This window comes from Panulirus ornatus, chromosome 52 (genome assembly GCF_036320965.1).
Source record: "Panulirus ornatus isolate Po-2019 chromosome 52, ASM3632096v1, whole genome shotgun sequence".
NCBI classification, from domain to species: Eukaryota; Metazoa; Arthropoda; class Malacostraca; order Decapoda; family Palinuridae; genus Panulirus; species Panulirus ornatus.
Window position 1 is genome coordinate 4801145 of NC_092275.1, and position 24805 is coordinate 4825949.

At 39.9% G+C, this 24805-nt stretch overlaps 2 protein-coding genes across 3 annotated transcripts in view; one reads left to right on the forward strand and one right to left on the reverse strand.

Moving 5' to 3' along the window:
- Positions 1–24805, forward strand: part of LOC139765003 (hematopoietic prostaglandin D synthase-like) — a 205735-nt gene that overhangs the window by 105630 nt on the left and 75300 nt on the right. The window lies entirely within an intron of this gene.
- The window catches only part of LOC139765001 (Fanconi anemia group D2 protein-like), a 370225-nt gene that overhangs the window by 38665 nt on the left and 306755 nt on the right, over positions 1–24805 (reverse strand). For both annotated transcript variants that reach the window (XM_071692052.1, XM_071692050.1), the window contains exons 21-24: positions 23443–23555; positions 14648–14807; positions 13715–13915; positions 4489–4589 (exon numbers count right to left, since the gene is read on the reverse strand). In XM_071692052.1, coding sequence (XP_071548153.1) covers positions 4489–4589; positions 13715–13915; positions 14648–14807; positions 23443–23555 — 575 coding nt within the window. The remainder of the gene's footprint in view (positions 1–4488; positions 4590–13714; positions 13916–14647; positions 14808–23442; positions 23556–24805) is intronic.

Below are 24805 nucleotides of genomic sequence, written 5' to 3' on the forward strand. Positions count from 1 at the left end.
AAAAAGAGCGTGGTTGAGAGAGCAGAAGAGGGTGTTTTGAAATGGTTCGGGCACATGGAGAGGATGAGTGAGGAAAGATTGACCAAGAGAATATATGTGTCGGAGGTGGAGGGAACGAGGAGAAGAGGGAGACCAAATTGGAGGTGGAAAGATGGAGTGAAAAAGATTTTGTGTGATCAGGGCCTGAGCATGCAGGAGGGTGAAAGGAGGGCAAGGAATAGAGTGAATTGGAGCGATGTGGTATACCGGGGTTGACGTGCTGTCAGTGGATTGAATCAAGGCATGTGAAGCGTCTGGGGTAAACCATGGAAAGCTGTGTAGGTATGTATATTTGCGTGTGGACGTATGTATATACATGTGTATGGGGGTGGGTTGGGCCATTTCTTTCGTCTGTTTCCTTGCGCTACCTCACAAATGCAGGAGACAGCGGCCAAAAAAAAAAAAAAAAAAAAAAAAAAAAAAAATTGTGATACCATCCACTTTTTAACAGGTTCTAATGTGAGATGATCAAACTGGAGTTACATACTCTAATATGAATCTTATAAATACTGTATTTTTTTTTCACACATGTTCACCATTTTCCACATCAGCAAGAAAATGTCACATTTTCTGGAGTATTCACCAATATAAACTTAATTATTCTCCTAATGCATCTTCCTGGTGATAGGCTGGGTATCATGCTGACCCTAAAATCCCTTTCAAACATATATCTCTGTAGTTTGTTTTCTTCAAGATCATCATTATATCAAGGTCTCCTTTCACTGTGTCCCATATTCTTTACTTTGTATATGCTTGAGTTGAACTTTATCAACCATATGTCTCATTAACTCTGGAACCTATCTAAGTCTCTTTATAAGCTATTACAATTCCATAACATTCCTGATTTTTCTCAAGATTTTCGCATTATTTGCAAACATATTCAAGAATTATTCCAGTCCTAGCAATGCATTTACATACATCAAGAATAACAATTCCAAGACTCAGCCCTGTACTTTTTTTTTTTTTTTTTTTTTTATACTTTGTCGCTGTCTCCCGCGTTTGCGAGGTAGCGCAAGGAAACAGATGAAAGAAATGGCCCAACCCCCATACACACGTACATACACACGTCCACACACGCAAATATACATACCTACACAGCTTTCCATGGTTTACCCCAGACGCTTCACATGCCTTGATTCAATCCACTGACAGCACATCAACCCCTGTATACCACATCGCTCCAATTCACTCTATTCCTTGCCCTCCTTTCACCCTCCTGCATGTTCAGGCCCCGATCACACAAAATCTTTTTCACTCCATCTTTCCACCTCCAATTTGGTCTCCCTCTTCTCCTCGTTCCCTCCACCTCCGACACATATATCCTCTTGGTCAATCTTTCCTCACTCATTCTCTCCATGTGCCCAAACCATTTCAAAACACCCTCTTCTGCTCTCTCAACCACGCTCTTTTTATTTCCACACATCTCTCTTACCCTTACGTTACTTACTCGATCAAACCACCTCACACCACACATTGTCCTCAAACATCTCATTTCCAGCACATCCATCCTCCTGCGCACAACTCTATCCATAGCCCACGCCTCGCAACCATACAACATTGTTGGAACCACTATTCCTTCAAACATACCCATTTTTGCTTTCCGAGATAATGTTCTCGACTTCCACACATTTTTCAAGGCTCCCAAAATTTTCGCCCCCTCCCCCACCCTATGATCCACTTCCGCTTCCATGGTTCCATCCGCTGACAGATCCACTCCCAGATATCTAAAACACTTCACTTCCTCCAGTTTTTCTCCATTCAAACTCACCTCCCAATTGACTTGACCCTCAACCCTACTGTACCTAATAACCTTGCTCTTATTCACATTTACTCTTAACTTTCTTCTTCCACACACTTTACCAAACTCAGTCACCAGCTTCTGCAGTTTCTCACATGAATCAGCCACCAGCGCTGTATCATCAGCGAACAACAACTGACTCACTTCCCAAGCTCTCTCATCCCCAACAGACTTCATACTTGCCCCTCTTTCCAGGACTCTTGCATTTACCTCCCTAACAACCCCATCCATAAACAAATTAAACAACCATGGAGACATCACACACCCCTGCCGCAAACCTACATTCACTGAGAACCAATCACTTTTCTCTCTTCCTACACGTACACATGCCTTACATCCTCGATAAAAACTTTTCACTGCTTCTAACAACTTGCCTCCCACACCATATATTCTTAATACCTTCCAAAGAGCATCTCTATCAACTCTATCATATGCCTTCTCCAGATCCATAAATGCTACATACAAATCCATTTGCTTTTCTAAGTATTTCTCACATACATTCTTCAAAGCAAACACCTGATCCACACATCCTCTACCACTTCTGAAACCGCACTGCTCTTCCCCAATCTGATGCTCTGTACATGCCTTCACCCTCTCAATCAATACCCTCCCATATAATTTACCAGGAATACTCAACAAACTTATACCTCTGTAATTTGAGCACTCACTCTTATCCCCTTTCCCTTTGTACAATGGCACTATGCACGCATTCCGCCAATCCTCAGGCACCTCACCATGAGTCATACATACATTAAATAACCTTACCAACCAGTCAACAATACAGTCACCCCCTTTTTTAATAAATTCCACTGCAATACCATCCAAACCTGCTGCCTTGCCGGCTTTCATCTTCCGCAAAGCTTTTACTACCTCTTCTCTGTTTACCAAATCATTTTCCCTAACCCTCTCACTTTGCACACCACCTCGACCAAAACACCCTATATCTGCCACTCTGTCATCAGACACATTCAACAAACCTTCAAAATACTCATTCCATCTCCTTCTCACATCACCACTACTTGTTATCACCTCCCCATTTACGCCCTTCACTGAAGTTCCCATTTGCTCCCTTGTCTTACGCACCCTATTTACCTCCTTCCAGAACATCTTTTTATTCTCCCTAAAATTTACTGATAGTCTCTCACCCCAACTCTCATTTGCCCTTTTTTTCACCTCTTGCACCTTTCTCTTGACCTCCTGTCTCTTTCTTTTATACTTCTCCCACTCAATTGCATTTTTTCCCCGCAAAAATCGTCCAAATGCCTCTCTCTTCTCTTTCACTAATACTCTTACTTCTTCATCCCACCACTCACTACCCTTTCTAAACAGCCCACCTCCCACTCTTCTCATGCCACAAGCATCTTTTGCGCAATCCATCACTGATTCCCTAAATACATCCCATTCCTCCCCCACTCCCCTTACTTCCATTGTTCTCACCTTTTTCCATTCTGTACACAGTCTCTCCTGGTACTTCCCCACACAGGTCTCCTTCCCAAGCTCACTTACTCTCACCACCTTCTTCACCCCAACATTCACTCCTCTTTTCTGAAAACCCATACTAATCTTCACCTTAGCCTCCACAAGATAATGATCAGACATCCCTCCAGTTGCACCTCTCAGCACATTAACATCCAAAAGTCTCTCTTTCGCACGCCTGTCAATTAACACGTAATCCAATAACGCTCTCTGGCCATCTCTCCTACTTACATAAGTATACTTATGTATATCTCGCTTTTTAAACCAGGTGAGATATACATTAATATATTCAGCCCTGTACTATATCACTAATAACTCCTACCCACCTAGAAAAGGCATATCTTACATGTGTCCTCTTTTCATTTCCTCTCAGACAACTTTCATTCCTTCAAAGAAGTCTCCCTATTGTGCCTGCCTGAAATGGTGTTAATACCTTCAAGCAGTCCAGGAATACACAAGACAAAGATCCATCTCTTATCTCAACAAGCACTAACTTTACCACAGAATCTTAAAAGATTTGTTTTGCATGATGTCTTTCCTGTAAACCTAAGCTGCCACTAAGTATGAGTTTTATTTGTGTCTTGTACTATAACTGACTATTTTCTATCCTTACATCCTTTTTCTATCATGCTAATTACACTTTAGTAGCCAAAAATATGGTCATGAAATAATATAATATATTCAAATTTTCAATTCTGTTACTTAAAATTTTCTATCTCCTTACACTAATTTCCTGCAATGAAATCAAGTATGAGAACTGAACTTTATAAGTTGTTCCATGCAATGAACTGGGTATATTCTTACTGTTTTCATTTTAGGCACATATATAAATAAATGACCCCAAAACAACAATCATGAGAATGGAAAGGAAAGAACAAGATGTAAATTTACAGAGAAAAATGATGAAGTAAAACATTACATGTAATGTTACATCTAGCAACAGAAACTGTAACAAGGAAGTGGAGACAAGAACTGCTTTGGGAAAATCAAATTTCAATAAAGAGAAAAGGCAGCTCACTGATAAGCTTGACATGAAGCTGAGGAAATGGATGGTAACGAACTTTTTACTCTTTAAATAAGCCAACTTACTAAGGGTTTTCATCTTGATATACCTTAACTAATTAGTGTCTATTATCTAATGCAAATTTTAATTCAAATGTTTCCTAAGGTGTTACCTTCAGTAAGGTGTGCACATGCTGATTGAATGCAGTTCCTTTCTCCCTCTCTCCACCAGTGGTGTACCATTCTCTCTTCAAAAGTTCTTCGATCACTTCCACTGAATAGAGAACATCAATAGTTACATGTTATATTAAGTCAGATCATATGATATATGGCAACAAAGCATAGGCTGGAAATGTCCAGTCTAAATAAACATAGTCCAGAAATATCCAAAATTCAAATAATTACAAATTTAAGATTCCTGATGGAACAGTGCATGACTTTCCAGTTTGAATTCAAGGTGGTGGTATTCTATGCTTTCAGCATTTATTTCTGTTATTTCTGAGGCTTTTGTCCTTGTTCTATCCTGATAATGGCATCCATCCCATAGTACTTTCTCTTTTATGTAAAGTACAAACACTACCTTAGTCCATATTACACTTACCAAAACCTGAGATAAGGTAGTACTTAGGGCAAGTACAATAAATCAATGTTTTCTCTAAATATTTTTTGTAGTATATGTCTATATGTTTTCACAAATATACTGTGACAGAAGGTGGCATCTGAGTTTAGGAGAGTGTGTGAAAGGAGAAAATTGAGACTACATGTGAATAAAAGCAAGCTTATTAGGTTTAGCTATGCAAAGAATCAGATTAGTTAGTTGAGGCATGAGTCTGAAAGGAGAAAACTTTAAGAAACTGAATTGTTTTAGGTACCTGGGTATGGATATGGCAGCAAATGGAACTTTGGAAGCTGGGACTAATCAGAGGGTGGGTGAAGGGACAAAGGTTCTGGGAGCAATTAGGAATATGTGGAGTGAGGTGACGATCTGGGAGGGGTGGAAATAGGTACGTTTGAAGGCATAGTAGCCCTGACAGAGTTGTGTGGATGCAAGGCAGGGGCTACAGATGAAAATGTAGGGAAAAGTTTGAAAGTGCTGGAAATAGAATGTATGAGGAGGGTTAACTGAGTAGGGAATGACAGGGTGAAAGATGTGTGGTAATACGAGTATGGCTGAAATAGCAGAAGAAGGGTGTGCTAAAACGGTTTGGGCATATGGAGAGAATGATAAAGAAAATATATATGTCAGAAGTATAGAGGACAAGGAGAAGGGGAGACATAGAATTAGAGACAGAAGGATGGAGTGAATAAGATTCTGAGTGTTTGGCGCCTGAACATGCAGGAGGATGAAAGGTATGCATGGGACAGAATAAATTGGAACAATATGGTATACAGAGGATGACATGATGTCAATGGAGTAAACCAGGGAATATAAAGCAGCCAGGGGAAACCACCAAAAAGTCTGTGGGGCTAAGGTTGTTCACTGAGTTTTGGTGCATTACACATGAAAATTAGAGAATGGATGTGAGCAAATGAGGCCTTTTCTTTGATTGGCCTAATGCTACCTCACTGATGTGGAAAATGGAGAACAAGTTATAAAGGATGAAAAGAAGATTACAAACAAATAAAATCTAAGTACAAGAAAAGTCTACCAAAAAGATAAGAATCTGTAATCCAAAATATATGCAATTATTTTTTTCTCCTGAGGTAGTTATGGTCGAGACTATGAATATTTATGAAGAATGAGCTTGAAAAATTTTGCCATACAACTATCAGCTGACACAATAAAATAAATTTAGCTTGTGAGTGATATCGAACATATATGTAAAAATCTTTAAGCCTATACTTAGCCAAATACCAGCAGCTGAATCATGATAGAGATGAATTAATGAAGCTGGAAAAGTAAACATGACTACCATGGGAACAAAATTAGCTCTCTCTCTTTTAACTTCATATTCTATTTTGGTACTGTCTAGAGCATTTAATGCTGTAGAGGTTATGAATCAAAATAATACCTGAAATGGGTTTAACATTTGAATGTTATAATGACAACACAAAAGGTTCATATCCTTATAAAAATGAGAGTAATAATAATGACACTAGGGAGCATCTTTGGCTAAATGACATCCTAAAACTATCACTCAACCTTATCAGATATATCTCTGGATCTTTACAATCTGTTTGTTGCGCCTCTTCACTTATTAGTCCACTTCATTTCCTTGTATCTTCAACTACATCATTTGACACCTTATCTCTCAGTTGAACACCTGGCTTACATCCCACAAAGCAACATCTTGAAAAGCTTTCATCACTGCATCTCCCATATGATTTTTCTTTAAACCACAAATTTTTGCCACGTTTCATTCTTCAATGAAGCTCTTCTACATGCAACTACACTAGTAACTTATCTACATACTCAAGCACAGTATCATTAAATTTTAGGGAGAATAAAAAGATGTTCTGGAAGGAGGTAAATAAAGTGCGTAAGACAAGGGAGCAAATGGGAACTTCAGTGAAGGGCGCAAATGGGGAGGTGATACCAAGTAGTGGTGATGTGAGAAGGAGATGGAGTGAGTATTTTGAAGGTTTGTTGAATGTGTTTGATGATAGAGTGGCAGATATAGGGTGTTTTGGTCGAGGTGGTGTGCAAAGTGAGAGGGTTAGGGAAAATGATTTGGTAAACAGAGAAGAGGTAGTGAAAGCTTTGCGGAAGATGAAAGCCGGCAAGGCAGCAGGTTTGGATGGTATTGCAGTGGAATATATTAAAAAAGGGGGTGACTGTATTGTTGACTGGTTGGTAAGGTAATTTAATGTATGTATGACTCATGGTGAGGTGCCTGAGGATTGGCGGAATGCGTGCATAGTGCCATTGTACAAAGGCAAAGGGGATAAGAGTGAGTGCTCAAATTACAGAGGTATAAGTTTGTTGAGTATTCCTGGTAAATTATATGGGAGGGTATTGATTGAGAGGGTGAAGGCATGTACAGAGCATCAGATTGGGGAAGAGCAGTGTGGTTTCAGAAGTGGTAGAGGATGTGTGGATCAGGTGTTTGCTTTGAAGAATGTATGAGAAATACTTAGAAAAGCAAATGGATTTGTATGTAGCATTTATGGATCTGGAGAAGGCATATGATAGAGTTGATAGAGATGCTCTGTGGAAGGTATTAAGAATATATGGTGTGGGAGGAAAGTTGTTAGAAGCAGTGAAAAGTTTTTATCGAGGATGTAAGGCATGTGTGCGTGTAGGAAGAGAGGAAAGTGATTGGTTCTCAGTGAATGTAGGTTTGCGGCAGGAGTGTGTGATGTTTCCATGGTTGTTTAATTTGTTTATGGATGGGGTTGTTGGGGAGGTAAATGCAAGAGTTTTGGAAAGAGGGGCAAGTATGAAGTCTGTTGGGGATGAGAGAGCTTGGGAAGTGAGTCAGTTGTTGTTCGCTGATGATACAGTGCTGGTGGCTGATTCATGTGAGAAACTGCAGAAGCTGGTGACTGAGTTTGGAAAAGTGTGTGGAAGAAGAAAGTTAAGAGTAAATGTGAATAAGAGCAAGGTTATTAGGTACAGTAGGGTTGAGGGTCAAGTCAATTGGGAGGTGAGTTTGAATGGAGAAAAACTGGAGGAAGTGAAGTGTTTTAGATATCTGGGAGTGGATCTGTCAGCGGATGGAACCATGGAAGCGGAAGTGGATCATAGGGTGGGGGAGGGGGCGAAAATCCTGGGGGCCTTGAAGAATGTGTGGAAGTCGAGAACATTATCTCGGAAAGCAAAAATGGGTATGTTTGAAGGAATAGTGGTTCCAACAATGTTGTATGGTTGCGAGGCGTGGGCTATGGATAGAGTTGTGCGCAGGAGGATGGATGTGCTGGAAATGAGATGTTTGAGGACAATGTGTGGTGTGAGGTGGTTTGATCGAGTGAGTAACGTAAGGGTAAGAGAGATGTGTGGAAATAAAAAGAGCGTGGTTGAGAGAGCAGAAGAGGGTGTTTTGAAGTGGTTTGGGCACATGGAGAGGATGAATGAGGAAAGATTGACCAAGAGGATATATGTGTCGGAGGTGGAGGGAACAAGGAGAAGAGGGAGACCAAATTGGAGGTGGAAAGATGGAGTGAAAAAGATTTTGTGTGATCGGGGCCTGAACATGCAGGAGGGTGAAAGGAGGGCAAGGAATAGAGTGAATTGGAGCGATGTGGTATACCGGGGTTGACGTGCTGTCAGTGGATTGAAGCAAAGCATGTGAAGCGTCTGGGGTAAACCATGGAAAGCTGTGTAGGTATGTATATTTGCGTGTGTGGATGTATGTATATACATGTGTATGGGGGGGGGGGGGGGGGGGGGGGGGGGGGGTTGGGCCATTTCTTTTGTCTGTTTCCTTGCGCTACCTCGCAAACGCGGGAGACAGCGACAAAGTATAATAAAAAAAAAAAAATATTAACCTCTAAGATGCACTTGCCATGAGAGGCAAGTGTTTTGGGAGCAGCTAAATGAGTGTGTTAGCGGTTTTGATGCACGAGACCGGGTTATAGTGATGGGTGATTTGAATGCAAAGGTGAGTAATGTGGCAGTTGAGGGAATAATTGGTATGCATGGGGTGTTCAGTGTTGTAAATGGAAATGGTGAAGAGCTTGTAGATTTATGTGCTGAAAAAGGACTGATGATTGGGAATACCTGGTTTAAAAAGCGAGATATACATAAGTATACTTATGTAAGTAGGAGAGATGGCCAGAGAGCGTTATTGGATTACGTGTTAATTGACAGGCGTGCGAAAGAGAGACTTTTGGATGTCAATGTGCTGAGAGGTGCAACTGGAGGGATGTCTGATCATTATCTTGTGGAGGCTAAGGTGAAGATTAGTATGGGTTTTCAGAAAAGAAGAGTGAATGTTGGGGTGAAGAAGGTGGTGAGAGTAAGTGAGCTTGGGAAGGAGACCTGTGTGAGGAAGTATCAGGAGAGACTGTGTACAGAATGGAAAAAGGTGAGAACAATGGAAGTAAGGGGAGTGGGGGAGGAATGGGATGTATTTAGGGAATCAGTGATGGATTGCGCAAAAGATGCTTGTGGCATGAGAAGAGTGGGAGGTGGGCTGTTTAGAAAGGGTAGTGAGTGGTGGGATGAAGAAGTAAGAGTATTAGTGAAAGAGAAGAGGGAGGCATTTGGACGATTTTTGCAGGGAAAAAATGCAATTGAGTGGGAGAAGTATAAAAGAAAGAGACAAGAGGTCAAGAGAAAGGTGCAAGAGGTGAAAAAAAGGGCAAATGAGAGTTGGGGTGAGAGACTATCAGTAAATTTTAGGGAGAATAAAAAGATGTTCTGGAAGGAGGTAAATAGGGTGCGTAAGACAAGGGAGCAAATGGGAACTTCAGTGAAGGGCGTAAATGGGGAGGTGATAACAAGTAGTGGTGATGTGAGAAGGAGATGGAATGAGTATTTTGAAGGTTTGTTGAATGTGTCTGATGACAGAGTGGCAGATATAGGGTGTTTTGGTCGAGGTGGTGTGCAAAGTGAGAGGGTTAGGGAAAATGATTTGGTAAACAGAGAAGAGGTAGTAAAAGCTTTGCGGAAGATGAAAGCCGGCAAGGCAGCAGGTTTAGATGGTATTGCAGTGGAATTTATAAAAAAAGGGGGTGACTGTATTGTTGACTGGTTGGTAAGGTTATTTAATGTATGTATGACTCATGGTGAGGTGCCTGAGGATTGGCGGAATGCGTGCATAGTGCCATTGTACAAAGGCAAAGGGGATAAGAGTGAGTGCTCAAATTACAGAGGTATAAGTTTGTTGAGTATTCCTGGTAAATTATATGGGAGGGTATTGATTGAGAGGGTGAAGGCATGTACAGAGCATCAGATTGGGGAAGAGCAGTGTGGTTTCAGAAGTGGTAGAGGATGTGTGGATCAGGTGTTTGCTTTGAAGAATGTATGTGAGAAATACTTAGAAAAGCAAATGGATTTGTATGTAGCATTTATGGATCTGGAGAAGGCATATGATAGAGTTGATAGAGATGCTCTGTGGAAGGTATTAAGAATATATGGTGTGGGAGGCAAGTTGTTAGAAGCAGTGAAAAGTTTTTATCGAGGATGTAAGGCATGTGTACGTGTAGGAAGAGAGGAAAGTGATTGTTTCTCAGTGAATGTAGGTTTGCGGCAGGGGTGTGTGATGTCTCCATGGTTGTTTAATTTGTTTATGGATGGGGTTGTTAGGGAGGTAAATGCAAGAGTCTTGGAAAGAGGGGCAAGTATGAAGTCTGTTGGGGATGAGAGAGCTTGGGAAGTGAGTCAGTTGTTGTTCGCTGATGATACAGCGCTGGTGGCGGATTCATGTGAGAAACTGCAGAAGCTGGTGACGGCGTTTGGTAAAGTGTGTGGAAGAAGAAAGTTAAGAGTAAATGTGAATAAGAGCAAGGTTATTAGGTACAGTAGGGTTGAGGGTCAAGTCAATTGGGAGGTGAGTTTGAATGGAGAAAAACTGGAGGAAGTGAAGTGTTTTAGATATCTGGGAGTGGATCTGTCAGCGGATGGAACCATGGAAGCGGAAGTGGATCATAGGGTGGGGGAGGGGGCAAAAATTTTGGGAGCCTTGAAAAATGTGTGGAAGTCGAGAACATTATCCCGGAAAGCAAAAATGGGTATGTTTGAAGGAATAGTGGTTCCAACAATGTTGTATGGTTGCGAGGCGTGGGCTATGGATAGAGTTGTGCGCAGGAGGATGGATGTGCTGGAAATGAGATGTTTGAGGACAATGTGTGGTGTGAGGTGGTTTGATCGAGTAAGTAACGTAAGGGTAAGAGAGATGTGTGGAAATAAAAAGAGCGTGGTTGAGAGAGCACAAGAGGGTGTTTTGAAGTGGTTTGGGCACATGGAGAGAATGAGTGAGGAAAGATTGACCAAGAGGATATATGTGTCGGAGGTGGAGGGAACGAGGAGAAGAGGGAGACCAAATTGGAGGTGGAAAGATGGAGTGAAAAGGATTTTGTGTGATCGGGGCCTGAATATGCAGGAGGGTGAAAGGAGGGCAAGGAATAGAGTGAATTGGAGCGATGTGGTATACAGGGGTTGACGTGCTGTCAGTGGATTGAATCAAGGCATGTGAAGCGTCCGGGGTAAACCATGGAAAGCTGTGTAGGTATGTATATTTGCGTGTGTGGACGTATGTATGTACATGTGTATGGGGGGGGGTTGGGCCATTTCTTTCGTCTGTTTCCTTGCGCTACCTCGCAAACGCGGGAGACAGCGACGAGGTATAAAAAAAAAAAAAAAAAAAAAAAAAAAAAAAAAAAAAAAAAAGATGCATTGGCTTCCCCTAGAGCACAAAAAGCAGGGACATATTTTTTCTAACTCTATGAATAAAGTGCAAACATTTTCCTTTACTAAAAAAGAAAAAAATCAACCTGACTGACCATTCTTAGTACATAAAAATTTTGTAACTTTTTCATTTATATGATAAGGATTTTCATGATATGTGAGGTGCCCAAGGATTAGTGGAATGCTTCTGTAATGCCACTATATAAAAGCAAAGTAGACAAAGCTAAATGCTTGAATTACAATGGTTTAAGTTTGTTGAGGGTACCTGGTAGGTTTTACAATGGTAAGAGCTTGTTGCTGTAAATAAAAATGGTATAACTGGTTTGTATGTTTATGTGAGCTGTGCTTTCAAATCCCATGACTGTCTGAACTGAGGCCAGACAATGAGGTAGTGCAGAATCTGTGCAAGTGTGTCATGATGGGGCAATTCTTAAAATACGAGTGTATTTTAATCAGTCCAAACACGATTTAAAAAAGACATATCAGAATGCCTCTAAATTCCTTAAATTTTTATCATACATTTCTGTTCCTGTCTATGAGGTTGCCCCTATCACTGCACTCTGTAAAGGCTTCCATGCCATATTCACCTGTATCATCTATATATCTTAGTCCCTCTTTAATTATTTTTTCTCAGCAATTATCGTACTTTTATAATACTCAGGTTAACTTCTTTTAACTTCATTATTATCTAATTCAGATTTCTAGTTCTGATCCATCTGAAATAAAAGGCTCACATACACACAATATATACAAAATATCCTCTTATCTGACAAAAGCATACCTTACCCCATTATAGAAATTATAATATACACACACTACCCACCATATTCTTTCCTAACCAAAACTTATCAATCATGCTCATGTCTACCTTCTACTTTTGGGGCCAATATCATGTGTATTTAAGGACACTGCTAAGATAAAAATGTACATTTTTATGTAATATACATAAACCTTCTCATACATATATAGTGTATCCTCCAAAACCTGGAATAACTGGTGTGCAAAGCTGTCAAGAATGGGAAGTATTTCAGGTTCTGGAGGAAAAACCTGCACTCCTCCAAACACAGAACATTTGGTATGAGTTTGGAATATATTCCATCTTTTATGAAAAAAAAATTCATGTGCTATTAATTGTACCTCTGAGACAATTAATGTTTGCTACCAGGAATAGTGATATTTTTTTCTCCTGTAACCTGGATGAAACCTGGATGCTGTCAGGCTTCCAAAAGCCTGGGGTCTATGGGAACCAGCAATCAGTATCTAGGTTTGGGATGATAACTACATATATAATAAACAAATCCATTTCGTCTTGTGCAAAAGATTATCTCTCATTACAAATTTGGATTATGAAAAAACCATTTGTAGCTTCTTGTTTGTAATGGGAATTCTGCACATAATAAACTTCTGGCAACCTGTCTTTTTTTAAATAGTATTTATTTATTTATTTTTTTTTTTTTATACTATTCGCCATTTCCTGCGTTAGCGAGGTAGCGTCAAGAACAGAGGACTGAGCCTTTGAGGGAATATCCTCACTTGGCCCCCCTTCTCTGTTCCTTCTTTAGGAAAATTAAAAACGAGAGGGGAGGATTTCCAGCCCCCCCGCTCTCTTCCCTTTTAGTCGCCTTCTACATTACGCAGGGAATATGTGAGAAGTGTTCTTTCTCCCCTATCCCCAGGGATATTATTTATGTTTACATTTATTATACTTTGTCGCTGTCTCCCGCGTTAGTGAGGTAGTGCAAGGAAACAGACGAAAGAATGGCCCAACCTACCCACACACACATATATATACATACACGTCCAGACACGCACATATACATACCTATACATCTCAACGTATACATATATACATACACAACAGACATATACATATATATACATGTACATAATTCATACTGTCTGCCCTTATTCATTCCCGTTGCCACCCAGCCACACATGAAATGAAAACCCCCTCCATCCGCATGTGTGCGAGGTAGCACTAGGAAAAGACAACAAAGGCCACATTCATTCACACTCAGTCTCTAGCTGTCATGTATAAAGCACCAAAACCACAGCTCCCTTTTTAAATAGTAACAATGCAAAAAATCATTAATTCTCAAGCTACTCACCAAACTTTTCACCAAAATCCTCATGAGATGGGAGAGCCATGAGTGCAACCAATGTCTGCACGAGTACTGCTGCTGTATCTATGCTGACAACAGATGAATGGAAATTTGAGATGTAACGAAAAACTGTGGATATCAATTCCTCTTGCCCCATACTGCTTACGACTTCACCTTCCAATTTCTTTGCAATAGTCTGCAGGACCGCTGAAAAATACTTTAATGAGCTACTGCATTTAATACAGCAACATACAAAATTTCCTGACAAAAAAGACAATAGGCATTCCTAGGGGATAAATTTATTAAATGACTGGGAAAGCTTAAAGATACAATTCCCTTTTATACTTAATTGCATCTCCTGCTTTTAAGGAAGCCACATCAATAACAAACAGGCAGTGGCTTCATTTGGATGCTTCCATACTAGCTGTCATGTACAATGAACTGAAAGAAGAGCCTGCCATCCACAGATGACAAATGGAAAGGGCTGAATGTTAACTGGAAAAATGTATTGGTGATACAGACAAACAAAACAAATAAGCAAAAGTCTTGTTCTTCCTTAAGGTGAGAGCACTTTCCCAAAATATTCAGAGTCACATGGGAATCCACTCTTTAGGGGTATCTTAAGCAGTTTGGCGGATGCCTATAAGGAAATGGCTTGAATTTCCTTTTACGAGTACTTAGGTGAGCAATTTTCCTCTTGCTTACCTATCTGCAAATAGCAAACACTTTGTGGCTGCTTTACATTATATGACAAGCAACCCAGCAAAAGCAATTCTTTAGCAGGCCTTTGCAACATAACTGTGGGTAGATAGGTGGTAATCTAAACATCTATGGAAGATTGTGCATGTGTTACTACTTTAAACATATGGAAGTGGTAACTGTACATGACAAAATAAAGAATAGTTTTGCAATTTGATATTCAACATGTTATTAGCTTACCAGTTAAAGTCTGTTTGTTTTCTTCTTGCTGAAGACCTGTCCAAGACAGGAAAACAGACAATGTTGTAAACAGCAAGGAGTTAACTTTAATCAAAGGACGTGTCTTCTCACTAAAAATTCCAGGAGCATCCATTATACCATCATTGTCAGCAATCAAGCTCTGCAAAAATAATTGAATCTACTTAGAACTAAATCAAAATCCATACATATCTGTCATGAAGTGATAATTCCCCATGCCTTGAACTTACAAAAAATATCCATTCAAACAGGAAATATTTCTTGCTATCTGTCATATGACTCTTCCTAAAAGGTTCACCCCAACAGCTGGGTATGCACATCTCTGCAAATTTCTTCAAAGCGATAACCACTCGTATACACTCTCTTCCAATATCAATATTCAAATCACCATTAACCTTACTTATGCACAAACACTTACTCACAATTATCCTCTCTTAATATCTAAAATAATTCTTCTATCGTTTACCAGTCTGATGTCTAATCTCCTCAGCACTCTTATTCATCCGTTCTCCGGTTACCAAAAAACTTTTAAAAAATTCTACTGTTAAAGACACATTTTGCTAGTAAGTACTATAACAGCCTGCACAATTCCTCCAACAAATCTCACCATATCTAAAATAGTTTCCTGCAATTGTTATCCACAGTGCTCCATTCATCAGCCTATCTTTCACATGTCTTTATATATCATGATCTTATTTAATGTATTCAACTCAAAATTCAAAACTAGGCATGAAGGAGCAGACTAGAGTCTACTCCTGGGATTTGGCATCCCTGCCTTTTAAAAGTATGCAAAATTGGGGTTCAAGATTTCAGTTCTGAAAAGTTATTCCTAGAAAAGATACACAAATATGCCAAGTGAAAAGAATAGTGTCAGAGATAATGGATATGGAAAACAGATTATTATTTCATTATTATACTTTGTCGCTGTCTCCCGCGTTAGCAAGGTAGCGCAAGGAAACGGACAAAAGAATGGCCCAACCCACCCACATACACATGTATATACATACACCTCCACACACACACATATACATACCTATACATCTCAACATATACATATATATACACGCACAGACATATACATATATACACCTGTACATAATTCATACTGTCTGCCCTTATTCATTCCCATCGCCACCCCGCCACACATGAAATGACAACCCCCTTCCCCAGCATGTGCGCGAGGTAGCACAAGGAATAGACAACAAACGCCACCTTCGTTCACACTCAGTCTCTAACTGTCATGTATAATGCACCAAAACCACAGCTCCCTTTCCATATCCAAGTCCCACAAAACTTTCCATGGTTTACCCCGGATCCTTCACATGCCCTGGTTCAATCCATCGACAGCATGTCGACCCCGGTATACCACATTGTTCTAATTCACTCTATTCCTTACACGCCTTTCACCCTCCTGCATGTTCAGGCCCCGACCACTCAAAATCTTTTTCACTCCAATTTTCTACCTCCAATTTGGTCTCCCACTTCTCGTTCCCTCCACCTCTGACACATATATCCTCTTGGTCAATCTTTCCTCACTCATTCTCTCCATGTGACCAAACCATTTCAAAAACACCCTCTTCTGCTCTCTCAATCACACTTTTTTAATTACCACACATCTCTCTTACCCTTTCATTACTTACTTGATCAAACCACCTTACACCACATATTGTCTTCAAACATCTCATTTCTAGCACATCCACCCTCTTCCACACAACTCTATCTATAGCCCACGCCTCACAACCATATAACAATGTTGGAACCATATTCCTTCAAACAAACCCATTTTTACTTTCTGAGATAATGTTCTCGCCTTCCACATATTTTTCAACACTCCCAGAACTTTCGCCCCCTCCCCCATCCTATGACTCATTTCTGCTTCCATGGTTCCATCTGCTGCCCAATCCACTCCCAGATATCTAAAACACTTCAATTCCTCCAGTTTTTCTCCATTCAAACTTACCTCCCAATTGACTTGTCCCTCAACCCTACTGTATATAATAACCTTGCTCTTATTCACAATTACTCTCAGCTTTCTTCTTTCACACACTCTACCAAACTCAGTCACCAGCTTCTGCAGTTTCTCACCCGAATCAGCCACCAGAGCTGTATCATCAGCGAACAACAACTGACTCACTTCCCAAGCTCTCTCACTTGTTTGCCTTTTCCCATATTACTGAGAGAGTGCCATTCATGTGTAATGCACCGAAACCACAGCTTCCTATCTACAACTAGGCCTTACAAACCTTTCCATGGTTTCCCCCTGCTGCTTCATATGCCCTGGTTCAGTCCATTGATCTACAAGTCATTCCTTGAGTACCAGTTTGCTCAAATTCACTTTAAACTGCACACACTTTTCACCCTCCTGTATGTTCACTCCCTGAGCACTTAAAATCTTTTTCACTCCAACCTTTCAACTCCTATTTGGTCTCTCCCTTCTTGTTAACCTCCACTTCTGACATACATGCCCTTTTTGTCACCCTCTCCTCACTCATTCCCTCCATATATTCAAACCATTTCAACACACCCTCTATGCTTTCTCAACCACACTCTTCTTACCACCACACCTTTCTCTTACCCATTTATTCATTGCCTGATCAAACTACCTCACACTACATACTGTCTTCAAACATTTCATTACTAACAAATCTTCCCTCCTTTGCATGCACATAACCAATTATAGCCTTTGCCTTACATCCATACAACATTGCTGGGATTACTAAACTTTCAAGCACACCTATTTTAGCTGTCCCAGATAACAACCTATTTTTCCATGTATTCCTAAATAATCCTAGAACCTTCACTCCTTCATCTACCCTAAGACTCATTTCCACATCCATGGTTCCATTTACTGCCATGCCCACTCCTAAGTATCTCAAACACTTCACTTTCTCAAAAAATGTTTCTATTTGAACTCACATCCCAACCAACCTGTTCCTCTGCAATAATAAACTTAATAACCTCACTTTTATTCACATTTACTCTCAACTTCCTCCTTCCAACATTCTCCAAAATGATGTCACCAACTTCTGCACTTTCTCATTTGAATCTGCCACCAGTGCTGTGTCATTAGCAAGCAAAAACTGTTTCACTTCCCAGGCCCTTTCCCCCACTACAGAGTGCATACTTTCTCCTCTTCTCCAAGACCTTTGCATTTACTTCCCCCACCACCCCTTCCATAAACAAATCATACAGCCATGGTGACATCACAAACCCCTACTGCAGACCAACCTTCACCTGGAACCATTCACTCTCATCATTTGTATAAAAATTTCTCACTTCTTCAAATCTTTCTGCTTTTGTAAGTATTTCTTATATACATTCTTTAAAGCAAACACCTGATCCACACATCCTTTACCACTCCTGAAATCACACTGTTTCTCCCTAACCTGATAATCATTTCTCCGTAACCTGATGATCGTTATATGCTTACACCCTTTCAATAACTACTCTTCCATACATCTTACCAGGTACACTAAAAAAATTTATACCACAGTGATGGGATTAGTTTGTTTTGCTCTTCAACCCCAGGAAACACCTGGGCCTATAACAATGAAAAATTGGCACTGGGCCATAAGGTATGGAAGGCTAAAATATCAGGACTACTCTGCTGTGCAACAATGCAGATATCATGCACTGATTGAAAAACTATATAATTCGTAAATCATATCATCTGCAATGCTTAAAGAACCACAAGATATGGTCATTACTGTACTCTGTATAATGTATCAAAATAAACCATCCAGATTTAAGACAATTGACATCATAAAACACCCATCCCCATCTGCCCATTAAACTGAGGTTATAATGTACAACATAAGATGGTATGTGGTCCTTTAAAACTACTTTTTTATCAAAGCAAAGCCATAAAGTCTCTTTGTTTGGCATTAGCCATTAGAAATATCTTACAGCAGAAATAGGGGAGAAAATACACTGCCCATGCATCTCCTGCACATCACAGAAAGTGACTAAGAGGGGTAGGAGCAGGCAGCTGGAAATCCTCTCCTGTACTACTTTCCAAATGAAGAAACAGAGGATCTTTTTTCCCCAACTACAACTTAGTCATCTCTTCTGAATAATATCTTACTAATGAGGGAAATAATGAAGACATATGAAAGAAAAAGGAAATTTATGGTTTGATGCCTGCTATCTACCTATCTATATTTCTGATGCTCATTCCCTCAAGGAACTCCCTTCAAGGAGATAGCCTGCACAATGGCATGAACCTCAAGTGTAACATATCTTATTCCTTGCACTCATAATGATGAACTAATTATAAAGGGCATGAAAAACAAGAAAGTATTGTATATAAAGGGGCACTAAGCAGCCCCATGTTGCCAACTCACGAGCAGGTGCCAAAAACATCGACATGCTTTGAGTTTCAGATTGGGAAGGAACAATGTGGCTTTAGGAGGGATACAGTATGTGTGGGTCTGGCATCTGTTTAGAAGGATAAAAGGAAGAAATACTTAAAGAAACAGAAGGACTTGTATGTAGCACTTATGGACCTGGGGAAAACATAGGATATGGTTGATAAAGATACTGTGAATACATGATAAGGAAGGAAAACTGCCAAAAGCAGTGAAGAGCTTTTACTGAGAAAGTAAGATGTGTGTGTGAAGAAAAAGAAGAGGATGAGTGTTTCCAAGAGTAGGTAGGTTTGCACTAGAGATGTATGATATCACAATGGCTGTTTAATTTGTTAATGGAGGGGTGGTGAGGGAGGTGAATGCAAGGGTCTTGGAGAGAGGAACAGGCACATAGGCTGTTGGGGATGGGGGACTGATGACACAGTGCTGGTGACAGATTCGAGCTAAAAACTGAAGAAGCTTGTGTTTGATTATATCATAGAAGACTATGTGAAAGGAGAAAGTTGAGAATAAATGTGAATAACAGGAATGTTATCAGGTTTAATAATGAAAAGAGACCTTTTATCTACATTGAGTTTGAAATGAGAAAACTTAGAGGAATTGGAGCATTTTACTTAGGTGTGGATATGGCAGCAAATGGAGCAATGGGAGCTGAACTGAGTCATACAATGGGTGAAGGGGCAAATGTCTTGGGTGCACTGGGGAATGTTTAGATACTAAGGTCACTGTCTCACTGTAAAGATGGGCTTGTTTGATGGAACAGTAGTCTATTTGCTGCTGTATGGATGCTAGATGTGGGCCTAAGACAAAAAAAAGTATTGGATAGGGTGAAGTGTTGGACGTGAAATGTTTGAGGACAATGTGGAATGTGAGGAGAGTTGATAAGGTATGAGAAATATGTGGTAGTAAAAGGAATATGAATGTAAGAGCTGAAGAGGAGGTTCTGAAGTGGTGTGAACACATGGGGAAGATGTTTGAAGAGGGGATGACTATGAGGGTATATATGTCAGAAGCGAAGAAAAAAGAAAATGCAGGAAAATCAAGGTGGAGAGGTGCTTTGAAAGTTTGGGGCCTGAACATGCATGAAGATGTTAGGCATCCAAGGGATATAGAGCAACTTGGAGTAATGTACTATATATGGGATGGCATGCTCTTAATGGGCTGAATTTGGGAATCTGAAGCAGTTAGGAGAAACATGGTATAGGATGTAGGGCCTGGTAATGGAGAGGAGGCACTAGTTTTAGTGCATTATACTAGACAGCTAAAGAGCAAATGCAAGTGAATGAGGCCATATCTTCATCCTAGCACTACCTTAATAACCTAATCATGAAAAAATCTTGACATGCATTTAAATAAATAAATACACACTCTTAACAATAAATGAACTGTAAATGAGTATGGAAAGTCTTTACTTATGCATCATAATAAATAAACACTCTTAACAATGAATGGACTGTAAACAATGTAAAAAATGAATCTGTGTCAAATACAAAGGTTACTAAGCAAACTCTGAGAGAAAAAAATCTTGAGAACCAATGATTAAGGAGTGACCATACTTCCTTCACACTCCACAAGTGAAAAACATAATGATGCATTACTCTGAATATTCATGTCCTAATGTCTGGTAAATTTTCAAATGAAACAAATTATGTGCAGACTCAAAATCAATTATTTCTAAAATCATGGTCAATCATTCTGATTTCAAATGCATATCAGGCAAACAGCATATATAATCAACCTTGTAAATGTATCAAGTGGAATGATAAGGAAGAGAGGGGCTAGTATTTCTTTAAATTCAAAAATTTTAAAATGTAAAACTGTAATCTGAAAAAATGTAATCTGATTCAAAATTTATATTTATTCATTTTGCTTTGTCGCTGTCTCCCACGTTAGCGAGGTAGCGCAAGGAAACAGACGAAAGAATGGCCCAACCCGCCCACATACACATGTATATACATACACGTCCACACACGCAAATATACATACCTATACATCTCAATGTACACATATATATAAACACACAGACATATACATATATATAACAAACAAAAATAGAAATTATAAGAAAATTAAAATCTGATTCATAATGATAGAGTAAATCAATATTTCAGAGAGCACAGAGATTTTCAAACACTGTCCTTACTTTTTTTTTTTTTTTTTTTCTTTGTCGCTGTCTCCCGCGTTTGCGAGGTAGTGCAAGGAAACAGACGAAAGAAATGGCCCAACCCACCCCCATACACATGTATATACATACGTCCACACACGCAAATATACATACCTACACAGCTTTCCATGGTTTACCCCAGACGCTTCACATGCCTTGATTCAATCCACTGACAGCACGTCAACCCCGGTATACCACATCGCTCCAATTCACTCTATTCCTTGCCCTCCTTTCACCCTCCTGCATGTTCAGGCCCCGATCACACAAAATCTTTTTCACTCCATCTTTCCACCTCCAATTTGGTCTCCCTCTTCTCCTCGTTCCCTCCACCTCCGACACATATATCCTCTTGGTCAATCTTTCCTCACTCATTCTCTCCATGTGCCCAAACCATTTCAAAACACCCTCTTCTGCTCTCTCAACCACGCTCTTTTTATTTCCACACATCTCTCTTACCCTTACATTACTCACTTGATCAAACCACCTCACACCACACATTGTCCTCAAACATCTCATTTCCAGCACATCCATCCTCCTGTGCACAACTCTATCCATAGCCCATGCCTCGCAACCATACAACATTGTTGGAACCACTATTCCTTCAAACATACCCATTTTTGCTTTCCGAGATAATGTTCTCGACTTCCACACATTCTTCAAGGCTCCCAGAATTTTCGCCCCCTCCCCCACCCTATGATCCACTTCCACTTCCATGGTTCCATCCGCTGCCAGATCCACTCCCAGATATCTAAAACACTTCACTTCCTCCAGTTTTTCTCCATTCAAACTCACCTCCCAATTGACTTGACCCTCAACCCTACTGTACCTAATAACCTTGCTCTTATTCACATTTACTCTTAACTTTCTTCTTTCACACACTTTACCAAACTCAGTCACCAGCTTCTGCAGTTTCTCACATGAATCAGCCACCAGCGCTGTATCATCAGCGAACAACAACTGACTCACTTCCCAAGCTCTCTCATCCCCAACAGACTTCATACTTGCCCCTCTTTCCAAAACTCTTGCATTCACCTCCCTAACAACCCCATCCATAAACAAATTAAACAACCATGGAGACATCACACACCCCTGCCGCAAACCTACATTCACTGAGAACCAATCACTTTCCTCTCTTCCTACACGTACACATGCCTTACATCCTCGATAAAAACTTTTCACTGCTTCTAACAACTTGCCTCCCACACCATATATTCTTAATACCTTCCACAGAGCATCTCTATCAACTCTATCATATGCCTTCTCCAGATCCATAAATGCTACATACAAATCCATTTGCTTTTCTAAGTATTTCTCACATACATTCTTCAAAGCAAACACCTGATCCACACATCCTCTACCACTTCTGAAACCACACTGCTCTTCCCCAATCTGATGCTCTGTACATGCCTTCACCCTCTCAATCAATACCCTCCCATATAATTTACATACTAAACTACATACTACATACTACAAACTACATACTAATTAACCCAATTTTAAAAACAGATATCAGAATAATAAAGACTCATATGATTCTATTCTATTAATACCACACATTCTCAACACTAGAAGGTTTTGGCTTATGGAGCTCCCACAGCTGATTAACCAGAGAAGCTTGTAGTTTCTGTTTCATTAAAAACCATTCATACAGGATTCATGGTGAATGATGCTTAAAGAGAAACTAGTTTCATAGTAGAATTCTATGTATAAGAAACAGCACTTACCCTCATACTAAGGTTACACAAGCCTGTTTCTCATAATCCAGAGAGTGCTTTGTGACAAGAGTTGTTATAATTACAAACAAGTAAGTAGTGTCAATACAGAGAAAAATTGAGAAAACTAAATTCCCCCTGAGAAGCACCACCTGAATAGCAATTAGTACAAAAAACAAATATAACACACTATGTTTTAGTTGTGTGTCTAATCTCACATGAGAATGGTTATGGGAAATTCAAGTGGTTCTACAAACTGTAACTAGTAAACTGACAATTTCAAGTCATTTCCGTAATTGAAGATTATTTTAGGGACTTCCATTTCACATTATGTCAAACTGATGAGGTCTTACAAATTACTGTACACATAATTAAACTGTCTTGCATGGAAGAGATTACATAGGATAAAGAAAATAGAAAGAATTGGAGTCTCATGTTTTAGGAACTACAACCCAACACCAAAAAGTGGCATCTGCATGTGGATGATATTTCTGCTATACAAAGGAGCTCTGAGTGGAATTCTACATTACTCACCTGAAAGAAACCACTAATCGCTTCAAGATGGACACAGACTGGCTTGAGAAATCTATGAGCACGTTGAGCAACCTCAGCAGGAGTGAAGAGGTCCAGGTGGGAATATCCAATGCCTGAAATATGTGTATTTAGCACAAACAATGCTATCACTTTTACTTTTTCTTTCATTTCTATCTCAACACACTTATTCTTAATCTCTAACTTTTTACTCAATTTTCATTCTTTCACAATAGTTTACTCAATTTCATTTTTTCACAAACATTTTCATATAAAATTTTCCTTTCTTTTCCCTGATGTCATTATGACTATTCAATCTGTTTATGGATGGTGGTGATATGGATAAATGCATGGTACTTCAAACTAGGAGAGGATGTAAAGTATGCTGTGTGGAATGCCTTGGGAAGAGAGTCACATGATTTCTGCAAATATATGGACAGAGCTCTGATGGCAGACTTCAGAAAGAGACTCCAAAACCTTGTGACAGTTTGGGTGACTGTGTGAAAGGGAAAGTTAAGAGCAATTCTGAACAAAAATAAGGTAATAAAGGACAGATGAGGGATCCAAGACTGGTTAAGTGCATCTTTGCAAGGAAGTCAAGTGCTTTCTGTACCTCGGAGTGGATGTGGCTGAGGATGGAACCATGGAGGCTGAAGTGAGGGGGGCTTACAAGAGGGTGCATTTAAGAGCATGTGGAGGTAAATGTTACTGTCTAATAGAGATAAGACTCCCATCTTTTTACAAGCACCATATACCTAATCAAACCTTGCTTATCATTACTACTTTTTCCCATAAGTATTCTTGCCAATTCCTGTCCGCTCAAACATTTATAAGTATCATCATGACAGAGTCTGTCAAACCTATGGCCCCTAGTCCCCAACAGCATGGGGTGCTAAGAAGTGGGTTTCTGCCCGACTCTACTGCCAATGAGAGGGAAGGCTCCTCCGTACAACCCTATCTACAGCCTATGCTTTTCTACCATATAATATTGTTGAAACTATTATTCCTTCAAACATACCCATTTTTGCTCTCCGAGATAATGTTCTCTCTTTCCACACATTCTTCATCGCTCCCAGAACCTTCCCCCCTCCCCAACCCTATGACTCACCTCCACTTCCATGGTTCCATTCGCTGTTAAGTCCAATCCCAGATATCTAATAACACTTCACTTCCTACAATTTTTCTTGTCCCTTAACCCTGCTGAACCTAATAACCTTGCTCTTATTCACATTTACTATTAACTTTCTCATTTCACACACTTTTCCACACACAGTCACCAACTTTTGCATTTTCTCACTTGAATCAGCTACCAGTGCTGTATCACTGGCGAACAACAACTGACTCACTTCCAAGGTCCTATCTTCCC